The sequence below is a fragment of the Molothrus ater genome, chromosome 5, assembly GCF_012460135.2.
Source record: "Molothrus ater isolate BHLD 08-10-18 breed brown headed cowbird chromosome 5, BPBGC_Mater_1.1, whole genome shotgun sequence".
Taxonomy (NCBI): domain Eukaryota; kingdom Metazoa; phylum Chordata; class Aves; order Passeriformes; family Icteridae; genus Molothrus; species Molothrus ater.
In genome coordinates, this window is record NC_050482.2 from 29898387 (window position 1) to 29913379 (window position 14993).

Here is a 14993-nt window from a genome sequence, read left to right on the forward strand (position 1 = left end):
ATCGTGCACAGGACTGCAGCTGGCAGCACAGTGCATGGAAAGCTGCCAAAGACATGGGGGCGAGAGGCATATCCAGGTCTCTTGGACGGACACTGGCATCCGAGCCAGGGCTGCAGAGAAGTACATGTCTCAGATTTCAATACACAGTCTTAGAGCCTTCTCCTGCATACTGTCTTCTCAATATTGAGGAGGGAGGGCAGGTATATACTTTTCTTTCACAGTGGGGCCAGGTGCCCTCTGAATTGTCAGATCTGCAGTCAGAGCCCTTACTCAGAAGAGCTGAACACAGTGCTACAGGGTTATGCACCTTCTCTTTGATCCAAAGAATCTTTTAGTAGCTGACTCCCCTCCAGCAGAATAATTTGGGACTACTACCAAGCACAGGGCAGGAATGAGCTGCGTTCTTCTGAAAGAAGTTGCTTTGGGTTTAAACCTCATCAGGGTAAGACTTTCTTCTTACTCCCCAGAGAGTCCAGCACAAAAGGACATATTTGCTGACACATGTCCCTCTACCCATGTGTTTGACTGGAAGTGAACCAGGGTGCGATGTTTTACAAAGAGCTTGTCTTTGGTAATATAGAAAAATTGTACTGTTAATCAGGTGATGGAATAACTAGTGGTAAGACCTTAATCAGACTTAGCAAAAGACCTTAATCAGACTTAGCAATTAAAGAAATTCTGGGTTGCTTAGATTTGCCAATAGACAGCAGCAGAAGGCATCTATGTGACATTACCAATGTTAGCTCTGGACTTTTAGATTCTATGAGATCAAGAGCACCAAGGCCCAACCTCAAGGAACACTGGCTGTGATATTGCTGCATCTGTCCCACTTCTCACATCTGAGCTTATTCCCCTACAGCTACAATACTTTTATTTTCAAGCACTCTCTATATCCTGTGGTCAGAGCTTGAGAAATTCCAAGGATTTGGGCCCAGCTACCAAGTATAATTTCTTCTGATGTGAAATGCAACAGGAATAAAAGCAGTCTTGTACCTCTGGGAAAGCATCTTTTTAAGACTAGAAATTTAAGTCCTAATATTTAGCAGTGAATCAGAATGTTAGAATACACATTAGAAAACACTGCCTCACTTGTAGTGGAAGTTTTGTATGCCCATGTCTACTGCTTTTCTCACTTAGGATAACAAGACATACCAAACAATTTTTAGTTCATCCAAGTAAAACAGCAAGTCACTGACCACGGACAATGTAAATCTGACAATGTTTTCACAGACTAAGTTTTTTGGTAACTGCAGGCTTCCTTGAATGCTGTACCATATATAGAAACTGCTGACACAAAAAATGAAACATAACTACTTCAAATTTTAGAGCCTACTATCTCTGTATGCATCATCTTCAAATTACTGCAGACTGCCAATGCAAAGTCAGTGTATATAAGCCTGTGAAGATCATATAGGTGAAGGACCCAAGTGCCTAGCTTGGCATTTTGTCTCTCTTGTTCAAGGCAAACTACCAGAACTGCATCAACAATGACAGAGCATCTCTTTCAGGTTTCCAGCAGCTTACCTTTGCAGATGGTGCCATTTCCCGTGTACCCTGGCTTGCAGACGCAGTTGTGCCCACCCACGGTGTTAAAGCAGAGCGCATTCTCATCACAGTTGTGCTGGTTTGTTACACATTCGTCATGCTCTGAAAAGGGAAGCAAGAATGGTCCTGAATTTTTAAAAACCACAACAAAATAGGAGATTTGTATAGGTTTCCAGATTAAAAAAGAGAAACACAGTAGTATTTACTGTGTAAATAGGCAATGTATCCTATGTGAACGTGTAACGATGGGACAGGCAGGGTATCTATTTTTATCCCATACTAGTATGTAGTAACTGCACTGCAGTTCCACCTTCATTAACAGGGAGCCACCATCATTACACTTTCTATGTGGGCTACAGTATTCTCTTAAACATTTGCCGAAGAGCTGGCTAGCATACTGAAAAACCATATGCTACTTCTACTGTGTAATTTATTCATGCAGGTTGATCTTATGTGGGATTCTTTGGGTTTCCTTCAGAAAGCTGACTAACGGTGTGAGACGCACGCTCCAATCTGCAAACGCCGTGGTTAGCAGAAGGCAGGTCTTCAAAGTGCAGCCCATGTTTTCCTTCCCCTCAGCCCATACAAAGCACTTTATTTAGATGAAATAAATAACCTGGAAACAGAGGTCTGCCTGCTTTTCAAGGGGCTTCTAGCATGGTATGTCTTAGCACCGGAGTGTGATGGATGAGACTCCTCAGTCTGGTGACTAGGACATGCTAGGAAATATCCCTTTTGGGAATAAATTAACAGTCTGGAGAATGTGATTTTGTGTTGGCTTGTAGTGCACTACTTAATCTGGAAAAAAAGAGCATTGCTTAAGTATTTAGGGTACAGAACTTTTTAATGTTTTAGCTTGTGATTTTTAAGAAATGGTAAATGGAATCTTAAAATAAGATGCCCTAATGCGTCATTTCAAAATGATACATGAAAAGCTCTATTATTTTCAAAATGCAGTATCTTAGTCTGTAGGCGTCAAAATAAAATGCTTTGATCTTCTGGAAATACTCCTTGCATTTTTTGTTAAATCAACAGTATTCATCTATCCACATATAATTTCAGAGCCCTGAAATTTAAATTTCAGGAAAACCAGCTGTTTGGGGAACATAAAGACATCTAATTTCAATCAGCACACATGGGCTAACCTGCATGTGAAGTTTTCATAGCTATCATTCTGGCCAGGTTTTAGTGAATTTTATTAGTGCAGCTTAGACCAGTTCTGCCTTTTTAGCCTAATGTGGAATCAGATGCTCTTTCTTCCCCCATTTTGAGGGGGAAGACTGCTCTGAATCCTCCTCTTTATAAATAACGACTGCACATATCCCACTGAGTTGTCAAGAAAATTAATTTCTTAACATTTGCAAATCACTATGGAAATTTTCAACGTGCTATTTCAATAGTGGCCATAAAACTGTAGGAGTATAAAACTGGCAGAATGACACATATCCAATCCATCAGTAGAGGCAAATTTTCCTCTAGTAATGGCACGGATCTGTTATTTAAAAGGAGGAAACATTCACCTTAATATAACTAATAAATTTTAAATGCTACACAAGTTTAGTTTTATTTTTGTGGGTTTGCTGTTGTTAAGTGTTTATTTGTTTGGTTTTTAATAACATTAACCTAATATCCCTCTTCTAAACAAGGAGTTGTGTCTGTTGTACCACCAATCATGCTCTCTTCAACCCTCCCTGGGTACAGCAGAGCACAGGCTGCAGGCCTCTGCCCTACAGCATGAGATTTACTTACTTTGCTCTCAGCACGAATAACCAAAATTGTTATTGTTCACTAAATGATCCAGCCCCTCTAAAATCCACTTAACAATATTTGACTCTGACCTCCTAACATAGTGAAATCACTTATGCTGGCTGAAACAGAATTTATGTGAAACCACTCCATAATACAAAAATAATGGTCATGCAAATTTGGTTTAAAAGTATAATCTATATTGTAACAGTACCCTGGCTTTCTTATTTTATGTTAATATTATGATATTATTTAAATATGGGGTTTTATTTAAATATTAATTATTTTGTATTTTTTAAATAACACACAAGAAGTAAATTATTATGAGAATATGTGAAACTTATTCAGCAGGCCAAAATACCCTGCAAAGACATTATCTTGGTATCTCAGGAGAAGGAATACATCACACTGGTAAACTCAGCTTAAATAACTACATTTGACAAATTAAGTATCATGCTCAAAGAGCAAGCATAGCCATCCATCTTATGCCTTAGGAATGCAGAAGCACCCCTGGCATGTACAGCAGCTCTTAACGAGAGAAAAGAGTATATTAGAGAGCAGCAGGTGATTGCAGACTGCCACAGCAGGAGGAAGGGCTCTATGTGTGTGGCTGGAACAGCTCTGGAAGCCCACCAAGGTTTGCAGGAGCAGAGCCTTGAAGATCATTTGCACAGGTGAGTGTCCTTCATATAAAGAGATGACTGCCACATTTGAGTGTGCCTTCCTAACACTTGCTTTTTGGGGTAAGAAAAACTACTGAGTCTTTGAAGATGGAATTTTTTTTTTCTTAAAGCATACAAGATCAATAAAATTAACTTTCCATGGGCTAAATAGCAGGACTTGGATGCAAAGGTAATATCCCTGGTATCCTACTCTACGTAAGCTTTGGGGTTTCTTATCCTCATGCAAGAAAGTTCATGGAGTATGCTTCTGCACAAACTGTATTGAAACAGCCATCACTTCTTCTGTGGTTACCTGCTCAAACTTCAGATCTATTTTTATTGAAATCACATATTACTGACTCATAAAAAATTCATGTTTTAATAAATGATTCCTGGATTGAAGTTTACATGTCATTTTTAGGTGGAAAATGTTTCAGAGAGGAGAAAATCTGTGATCCAATTAAAGGAGATTTTAACATGATTGGAATACAAAAAAATTGGCAAAAAAAGGAGGATCAGTAGGTTTTACAATCCATCTAAATTTGTTTCTCTGTATCATCTGATCTTAGCTTCAATAACACAAAATCATCTAAAGACAGTGTTTCTTCATACTGCTTTCTACAGTGACACCTAACAGAGCAGACAGCTTAAACTTCAGGAGTGGCTCTTTTATGGACTGCTTACATGGCTAAACTACACCTGAAGAAATCCTGTACAGAAACCATGTCACTACATCTTCTCTTTCAGCACTTGGCACACTATCCACACCAATTTAGAGCCCACCAGAAACAGGTTTATCGCTAGTGATAACAAGACAGATTGTTCAGCTTTATTAAAACAGAAATACTTATTCTTAACAAAAAGGGTGGTGCTCTGTTCATAATTCTTCCTTAGTTCATGCTTATCACTTTGGTTTCTTTTTTTAATCAAACACTTGGAAAGTCACCTTAAAAGAAAAAGGAGAAAATTGCAGTTCCTGAGTTGAGCAACCTTAAATACCAAATCAGAAACTGCAGAAGCAGATAGGACCATGCATTATAAAGAAGCAAAAAAGCAATTTATAAAAGAATCATTAAAACAGATGCTACAATCTGGTTTTTAATTTCAAAAACCAGTCTTGAAACATTATTTGCCTGATTTAGAAATGCTAAAATTTTATTTCTCGAGGCCATTTATTTCAAAACTCTTTAGAAATCATGTCACATTAAATGAATGTTCCATACTTATTTCACTGCACACTATAATGAAGATAGGGACAGGCTGGAGACAATTAGAGAGGCAAAGAAATGAAAATTATTTTTGCAGAGAAATTTCAATGAAATTTTAATGAAATTTTAATGATTTCCCAACCTGAACTTGCATAAACAAAGACCAAATGCACTGGTTTCAACGAATCCTAAAGCTTTATTACCTAGTATATCTGAAATCCATTTTGCACTGTCCAGGACTTAAGCTCAACACTGTTGAATTTCATAACAGCACTGTTCTGGGAATCAAATGAAGTCTTAAATACTCTATTTATATTGACTAAACTACCTCTGGAATGAGATCTTTCTAGATAGAGAAAAAATTTTAATTCAAAATTTGCTATTGCCTCATGGTAAGAATAACAGTAAAAGTAAGTGCTTATGTATGTCTCATTAAATAATTCTTAGGATGCAGACAACAAGGCAAAAATTATGTGATGATGCAATTGATTTACTTTTGCATATTTGTGTATGCAAATACATTATACACACAAAAACATATATACATATATATATACATGTATGTGTATACATATATACATGCATGTATATACGTGTATATCTATACATACACATATATATGTATATATATACATATACAGGATATATGTGAAGAATATAGTAAAGGTTAAGAATTTTATTTTAATTTGACTTATTCTGAAATACTATTTAAGAATATCCCACATTGCTTGTTTGAGAAAAACTTTACTTCAGCAGGGTATCTAGGGTGAAGTATTGCCCCCTACAAAGTGAGACTGGTGGAATAAACTGATCCAGACCTACTAGATGCTGTGATGCATCTCAATGCAGTGACAGCTGGGGACCTGTCTTTCCGAATTTGTTATCTGTGCAGAGATTCTTGCTGAACTTAGTAAAATTTAATATGTTGTCCACAAGGTGTGGCACCTGCCTCCTCGTTCACACTATGCAACATCAGCCCCTATCCTTCCTACTGCATATTTTATGATTAAAAATAAATGTCTGTATAAAATTTCCTACATGCACACTGTGAGTCTTCCCAATATATGCCTTGTGTATCCAGATTCTGAAAAGGTCTAAGAAAAAAAATAATCATAATCCAATCCAATAGCAAATAGGAATGACAACTGAGTTGAATCCCTTACTTAGGGATGGAAAATATGCTGGCAGTTTTCATGAATCATCCATTAACAACACTGGAAAATATGGGCTGAGATAATTTTTAAGGTGCAGAAATGCATAAAAGTTCCCAAAAATTTAAATAGAATACATCCCTGCAACTGTAATCTTGAAACATGATGCAACAGATATTCACTGCTCCGCGAAGAACTTGTGAACCCAGATTAAATTAAAATAATTTAAATAATAAGAATGAATTAGGTATTTTTCCCTTTTGATCTCTCTGCATTCAAAAATTACAATTACTTCGGCCTTCTGTCTCCTTTGCATTGATTTGGTATAGAACTACAGAACCATGGTGACCAGCTGGCTATCTGGTGTGGCAGTGACAACAGATGAGATTTACTTGCATTATCAATAGCCAACACACTTAAATGCGCACTTAGAGTTTATCTTAATTACAAGGGGTTTTTCTCCCACCTATAGTTCATGTACAAGACAAAAATTAGTAGCAATTATATATGTAATATGGAAGACTTATTCCATTAAGATCATTTGAGAAATGACAGATGGTTAATCTCTTTTAAGACTTCATATTAACTCATTTAAACTCTAATTGGCAGAGTTAATTTAAATCGCAGTATATGTACACTATTTTTAAAGAGCAAATGCTGTAAATTTATTGATCTATTTGCTGTAAAGTGTCCAAAGAAGGGCACTGAAACTGGTAAAGGGACCAGAGAACAAGTCTTATGAGGAGTGTCTCAGGGAACTGGGATTGTTTAGCCTGAAAAAAAGGAGGCCAAGGAGGATCTTCTCCACAACCAGCTGACAGGAGGTTGTACACAGGTGAGGGCTCAGTCTCATCTCCAAAGCAGCAGGCAACAGGACAAGAGAACTGACGTCAAATTGTGCTTGGCGGTTTAGATTGGATACTAGAAATACATTCTTCACTGTAAGGGCTGTCAAGCACTGGAACAGGCTGCCCAGTGAAGGGTTTGAGTAACCATCCCTGGAGGCATTTAAAAGACATTTACATGTGGCACTTTGGGACATAGTTCGGTGGTGGACTTGGCAGTGATGGGTTGGACTTCATGATCTTAAAGGACTTTTCCAACCTAAAAGAGTCAATGATTTTATATTTTCCATATATTTATGTTAAAATTTTTGATTTATATTTCCCAATTCATTTTTTTCTATAGACATTTCTTAATTTAAATGCAAAATAAAACCTGTGTTTTAATTACACATAGAGTTATAATCACACAGTTTACCCTTAGTTAATGCTTGAGTCATTAATGACCACCAGCAGCTTCAGTTCAAAGCTGGGGACACCAAAAGCCAGGTCTACAAGAGTTTGTTCCCTATTAATCCTGTTGCTTGACTGATTTTTCTCTTCATATATCCCCATACATATATTTTTGTCTTCATATATTCCCATATATCCATGCTATTCTTGGTCCTCATTTTCTAATTCTTTCTTCAGTGCAGTCATAAATGACAATTTCTGTAGAGCAGCTTCTTGCTCCCACCCACAGCAGGATCAGGGAGATAATCAGAAGGGGAAAAGCCATAAAACTCATGTTTTGAGACAAAAAAGACAAGTTGATGGATAAAATACATATTTTGTGGCAGGCCTACCCTTATTCCCTCCATCTTCCTCTACAGCTCTTCATTTAATGCCTTCAACTTTGTTAAACCCACCTAAGATTCATCTTCTTCAAAACGTGTTTTGTAATTTCCAATTTCATGGAAAAATACACATTTTTACAAAATACACTCCTCTCATGAAGGCTTCTATTGCAATATTAATCAGTGTTACTCCATGTAACATCCTGTAATTTTTATACTTTTCAACCAGTTAGGCAGAGTAAATATATTAAAGAATATTTTGCCTGACAGCTGAAGTTAAAAAAGCTTTAATTAAACTCCACTTTCTTTCAAGTCTGCCATTTTCTATATTCCCTCTTCAATAGAAAAGTTTAAGAGAAGGATTTTCTAAAGCATTTAGCAGAGACCCAACTGTTTCCCTTAAAGGAATGTCTGTAATTCCTACTGATTACAATGGCAGGATTGTAGCGTAAATGCAAAATTATTCTGAAATCCTACTTTAAGAGATTTCAGTCTAGATCTTGACATGGACCTTGTCACCCACTTCTTTTTGCCTTAATTCAAACTGATCTCTTAGTATCTTTCACCAGTGACATTTTAAAATGAGGTTTCCAGCTTTTAAAAGGTATTTCATTGAGTACACTTTCCAGACTTCCTTCACAGATTAATTTTTTTTTTTTTAATCTAGCCAGATGCACTATTTATTCCCAGGTAAATCTTACTTAATTCCAACTTCTTTGTATACAAAAACTCCCAGACACTTATGATAAACTGATGCTTTCAATATCTTCTATTATGTGGTCAAAAGTGGTGACAGTAAATTCTGCATCTCCAGTGGTGCTCCCTACTTTATTGCTAGTAGAACAGTCAGACTAGAGCTGCAAGTACTATTTCCTCAGCCAACTGAAAAATGTATATTTTAATTCTTCTAATTCCAACCCTTTTATTTACAGCTTCCTTACTAAAAGGCTCCATGTTATTACAAGTCTGCCACTAGCAATAGATACCCGCTGGATATTTGGCCTCCCTCCCACACATATTTCTGCTACACAAATAAAAGCTGTAAAGTAACCTGACTGCTGTTGAGGCTGGCAACTTGCTGCCTGTTCTCATATTTCATTAGTACCAACTTTGAGATTACTCACATGACCAGAAGGCTCAATAAAAACACCTCTGAACACTTTCTCAGCACAAAGTTAACAGAAGGTGGATATGCAAAAGTGATAGAAGGAAGATGTCTCAGCAATCAAAACTGCCAGAGAACAGTAATGTTCTCAAAACTCTCTAGAAACAGCTGGTGCTGCTTCTATTCTTTTTGGAATAGCACTGTGGCCAGGGTTTGTCAACACATTTCAGGGGCTCCTGGAAAATCAGTTATAACATCACAGCATTATAACCTAAGTCAGCACTTGTCTGGCAAGGCACCACAGTGGTGGATGAAATGCTGCTGCTGCTTTGATCCTGCTCTTGTCTGCAGGAACCTGGAGAAACTTACCTAACCATAAATGTTGGGAAACAAATGGGCTTTTTTTCTTTCTTCTCATGCAACAGAGAATTCTTAATCCATTAAGTAGTTCCTCTCATTTCCCTGGCAGTGCTGTGACACAGACACTCAGATCACTCACTGTCTATAAAGAACAGCACTATTTTTGATAAGACAAGATGCTTGAGCTCCCAAGGGAGAGAAGGCCTTCTTTCAGTGTTGCTCACCTGATGTTAAAGAGAGTTCTCTACTCAAAAACAGGGACAAAGTTATACTTCAGTGATGGTAAGGTAAGGCAATATTGCTGCTTTTCCCTTCGGTCAGCCTTGATGCCATCTCCAGTGATACAGCCAATTTTCCCTAGCATACATCCTCCCTGGTGGTTTACAGAGGCACACCAAAACAGCACAGCAGATGTATCCTTCATGAACAGTGCATGCCAGCTGCCTCCCCTGGCCACAAAAGCACCTGGGGAGAATGGCACAGCCAGTGCTCAGCACTGCGCAGGATCAGGGAGGAGCTAACTCACACACCCGGCCTTGAGAGCCATGAAGTGCTCCTGCCTGCTGCAGTTCAGATAGAGCCCTTGATGCCAGAAGATAACCTGCAGAGCTGCCTGAACTGATTCTAACAAAAAGCTGCACGGCACTGTAAAGGAGATGCAATGAAATGTGCTCTCACCTTCCTTCCCCCACCACTGTAATGGTATGAAACTTGACACTGGCTAGCTTGTTTCATGGGTAGATTTTCCAGACCACATGTTTTTGTTGCCACAGTTCAATTGCTATTGTCTATCAAGCTTACAAATAATTAGTTCTGTACTTACATGCATCATAAAATCATTAAGGTTGGAATACCTATAAGATACTTACGTGTATTTTATATTGATAAATAAATACTTGCATAAGCACATCTTAGCAAACTGCATATATCTGAAAAATTCTGCCATCAAATTTGCTGCCTTTTTTAAGGACACCATGAATTGTTCTAACATGCAAAACCACAGATATGAAATCTACAGTATTTTTCAGGTCTCAAGAAGTCAAAATATTAATTTAGAATCGATCAAGTTAAGACAAAAGTAAACTTTGACCAGATATTCCATTTTGCTACTATTACTATCATCCCAGAATGACTTCACCTCTGTAACCCTACTTCCTTCAAGAGTCTGCCCTTTGGAAAAGTTACAATTTAAGCAGAGATGCTGTGAACAACTCTGGAGTACTTAAATCTAAGATGAAGCCCATCCTATGGAAGGTGAATTAAGGTAAACACGGGGTATTCAAAGCAGACTGTAATATCTGTTCAGACTACCACCACCACCAACTTTATTTACTTCTCAGGCATTAAAATGATGCAGACAGAATTAAAGTGCACCCAATTTCACCTTCTGAAGGGTTAGGAACAAGGTAACAAACTTTTCTTTCCAAATATTTGCACACTCCAAAATTTCAAAAACACTTGAACAAATTAGAACAGATACTCTTGATGAGTGCTCACCTTTCTAGAAATCAATCTTATCTTGAGTAACACTGCCATTTATCCCTGCTTTGAGCAGTGTGAAACCTTTAGTTTTGTTTCTTTAAATGCACTGTCATTAAAAGACTCTACTACAGGTTTCCAAATCCTAAACATCAAAGTTAACACAGTGTGACAGCTGGTGTGTTCCAAACTCATCACATTTACGCGTCTGTAACAGGATAAATGACACAATTACCTGCTGTAATTACTCTTGCTGACAATATATTTTTCCTGGTGATTGGTCTGTGAGACTCAGAGCTACTTATCTTTGTCAGTCCAGTCCAAATCTCCATTTCCATGTGACTTGGACATTAACTTACAAAGTATTTACAAATTAGTTCAAATATCTGTCAAGACAGATATTTGGGATAGTATAAATTCATCTTTTATTGCGTGATTAAGCAGTATACCACTCTAATATTATTTTGCATTAGAAAATAACTATGCATGATTAAATTCTGTGCCCCATTCAAAGTAAGTTGGAAAGGAGACACACTCAAACAAGTGAGTATAATGAAGAAATAAAATCTAAATAAATAAGGACATTGATTTTTTTTTAAATGTTTATTCCTAAAGCAAAACCTGAATTGAAAAAAACAAAAGGATAAAACATTTAGATATTTAATTCTAAATGCTTTCTTGTGACAATTTTAAAGAACAGCTACAGAAGACAGCAGTGACTTTTTATTTTGAGCAGTGGGAGTTACAGGCTAATCAAGCTAGCTTATGGCATGTGTTTTCTCTGGAACAACTTTTACTTTGAAAATATGAAATAGATACAATTCCTTGCACCATTTCTCCAAATAAAATATTTTGGAGGATGTGAAAAGACTGCAGCATATAACAACAGAAATAAGCAAATACTGTCTTTTTGAGATTATTTGGAAGCTTGTCAGGATGAAAAAATACTCCCACAAAAACTCCTGTGAACCATTTAGTTGGAGCAGCTTCCTATTTTATTGCTAAGCTTGTTGAGAGAGCTCTTGGTCCTTGATACAAACATTGATATATTCAAAGGTTTTTTTGTTATTTGATGAGATGGGGGTATGTCAATTTTTGCACAACTGACTACATGAAGAGTAAAGGGCATGGTTTCAAGAAGGTAAATGGAATACCGTTCCTGAAATAATTTTGATTTTCAGTTTTCTAGATCAATCTTGAAGATGCCACAAACCCACCAGTGTTTTCTTAAAAAAAAACAAGACAGAACAGTTTTGTGAGTTTTGTGTATTGATAATACCAGGAAAATATCAAGTATCTTTAATAGACACAGTACTTTCAGAAACATTACCTCACAAAATGCAATTTCACTAAAAGGGAAACTTCAACCAAACCCCTTAGGATTATATTGTACAGCAGCACAACACAGACAGCAATGCTCCCCTTTGTATCAATGTGATTTTTTCAAGTTACTGATGATGATTTCACTGGTCTTCCTTGGGGCATTAGCAGATCACAACCCTAAGGATGGCCAACATATTATCTCAGTGTTTGTGCCTTCTTGTTGAGCCGCTCTTTTTGAGTGCTGTGAAGAGGCCTTGCCAAAGACTCTGTTGACTTTATCCATTTACACGGGCTGGCAAACACTGACAGAGCAAATACAGGAACTGAAACTAGTTTTAGACAAAATCAGAAGGGCAGAGGAAGTGAGAATTTAACCTGCACACTATGCAATCATGCATGACCAACCACAACCTGGCTGCAGAATCATCAGCAGATTTCAGTGTGAACCAGAAGTTAACATGCAAAACTAAAAACATAAACCGTTCTTTGGGACTACACATAGGCACGCAGACACTGGGTGAGTCAGTGAAGTAGATAAATCCAGTATGTTTACTTTAAGCATTTCAAGGTAAACTTCATCATAATTCTGTGTGCAAAGAAGGACTAGGAAGGATGCAACTCCTGCTGTGGTCAAGGGGTCTCTACTACAAGAAAGCAGTTTGGCATGGTGAAGTACAAGGTTTTCTAAGTTGATAATCATCAGTCCAAAAGACTGACAAAAGGTAGCAAATATTGATAGAGAACAATTGCAGAGACAAACTGTCACAGAAGATGACATACTTAGTTGCAATGACTGACAGTATAAAACAGGAGTTAAGGAAATCGTCTTCCATTATTATAAAGCAGATTAACTTCTCATAAGCATTTCATGAAAAACAAAGGACACTTCTAAGTTGTTCAGGAGTCAGTGATTGTAAGATGTGCCATTTGGCATGCATTTGGAATCAAACTGTAAAAATTAAAGGTTCCCATGCCCATAGATTGTCTGAACTGAAATAATTCAGATATTCCTATCTATCAAAACAGGAATCTTCCATATTCATTCAAAGAAAAAATTGCAACTATAATATTAAAAGAAAAGGCTTCTGAAGCCCTGGAAAATATTAAAAAATATTATGTCTCCCCTTAACAGTGTTGGAAGTTAGCTTTCTCACTCTTTCTTCTCTAAAAACTGTGTTGTCTTAGATTAGAAATGTTTTTTTGACAGTAGAATGCCAAAAGACAGACATGATGCTCATATACTGCCAGTAGTATCCACTACCCTGAAACCCCAGCTAAATGGTATCATGGCTATAGACAACTTACTGTGAATGTGTAGAAAACCACTGACTTCAATACAGTATGATCACATAACCTTAAATAACCCCACTGTTCCTTTTTTTAAAAACTGTCTTGCTTCATGCAGTAGCTCCAGTCTCTCACTGACCTTGGCTGGAGTCCCTCTGAGAGCAGGCAACACTCTCCCAGCATGAGGCAATCACCAGCTGGCTCAGACATGATAGATGTGAGCCATCCAACCTCCCTCACTTCTGGCTTGCTCAGTGAGACAGCAGCAGATTCCCATCTCCTGAGCCAGAAAGATCCTTATGACTTCAAACAAACTGTCCTCAAGGCTGCCTACTGTGTTTCCTGATCTGTACAGTCTATCTGTCACAGCCTGTGATCATCCACAGGAGGACAGGCCAGGGGACGTCCAGCTGTGAAGAGATGTCCTGCTGCAATGAATCAAGGTCTTGGGTTGGATCTGCTAATCCTATCATGATGATTGCCTCCAATCTGTAAATAGATAAGTGAGTTGGGTCCAGCTGAATTCTTGACCTCTGTTGATTAGAATGTAAGTTTAGACAAAAGAGATGTACATTAGAGTGTCTTAACTGCAAGCTAAATGCCACCTTCTGCATCAATGTCAGCAAAATTCTAACATAAAGGGTCAATGTAATTACCTCAGGAATTAATAATTCATTTAGTGCTGCATGATTTGTCACATTTTCTATTTTTTTACAATATACTGTGTTAATTTTGCTATACTCCTACACTTCTACGTTCCAATCATACTGTACTGACACAGCACATAACTGCACTGTAGAAGCTGACAAGGGATGCTGAGTGATTGAAAAGCTGTAGAGTGCTTCAGAACACTGAGAAAAATGAGGTACACTGGATGTCTGTCCTGATGCTGTGATATAAATATTAAGAAACATCAATGCTTGGAAATATTGTAATTTCAATTTTTTACATTTAAAAGAAAAGGTTTTGCTTTTTTCTGAGTTAGTTGTAAGCTGAGTATATTCTCAGTTCTATTCTAGAAGTCCTTTAATATATTGAAAAATTCTCACTGCAGGAAGAATGCAAAATAAATTATTCCTTGTAGAAGAAAATAATCAATTCTGATGTATGCTTCTGCAGAAAGATAAATTTTAAACCGAATACAGAAATTGTAGAAATGCAAAATTGAGACTGCTTTTGATATAATACCATTTACCAACCTTTTCTCCCAAGGCCAATAGGGAATCCATGTTATATAGTGCATTGATAGACACATAGATAAGCACATACACACACACACATATATCAAATAAATCTGTAAATAATAAATATGAATAAATATTTGATAAAAAAATTATTTATGTAAAAGAATTAAGTATTTAGTACTGAAAATCACGCATTCACATCTTTGTCAAGGGAATACACTTTCTGTTTAACAACTCAAATCATGTTCTACCAAGGACCCTTTAAAAATGCGTTGGATTTTGATCAGCTGAGAAATCCATCCTGCTATAATTGCATAGCCAGATG

General features: G+C 37.2%; 1 protein-coding gene across 1 annotated transcript in view; it reads right to left on the reverse strand.

The window, feature by feature from the left end:
• The window catches only part of NELL2 (neural EGFL like 2), a 134566-nt gene that overhangs the window by 37294 nt on the left and 82279 nt on the right, over nt 1-14993 (reverse strand). The window contains exon 14 of the mRNA XM_036400325.2: nt 1525-1647. Coding sequence (XP_036256218.1) covers nt 1525-1647 — 123 coding nt within the window. The remainder of the gene's footprint in view (nt 1-1524; nt 1648-14993) is intronic.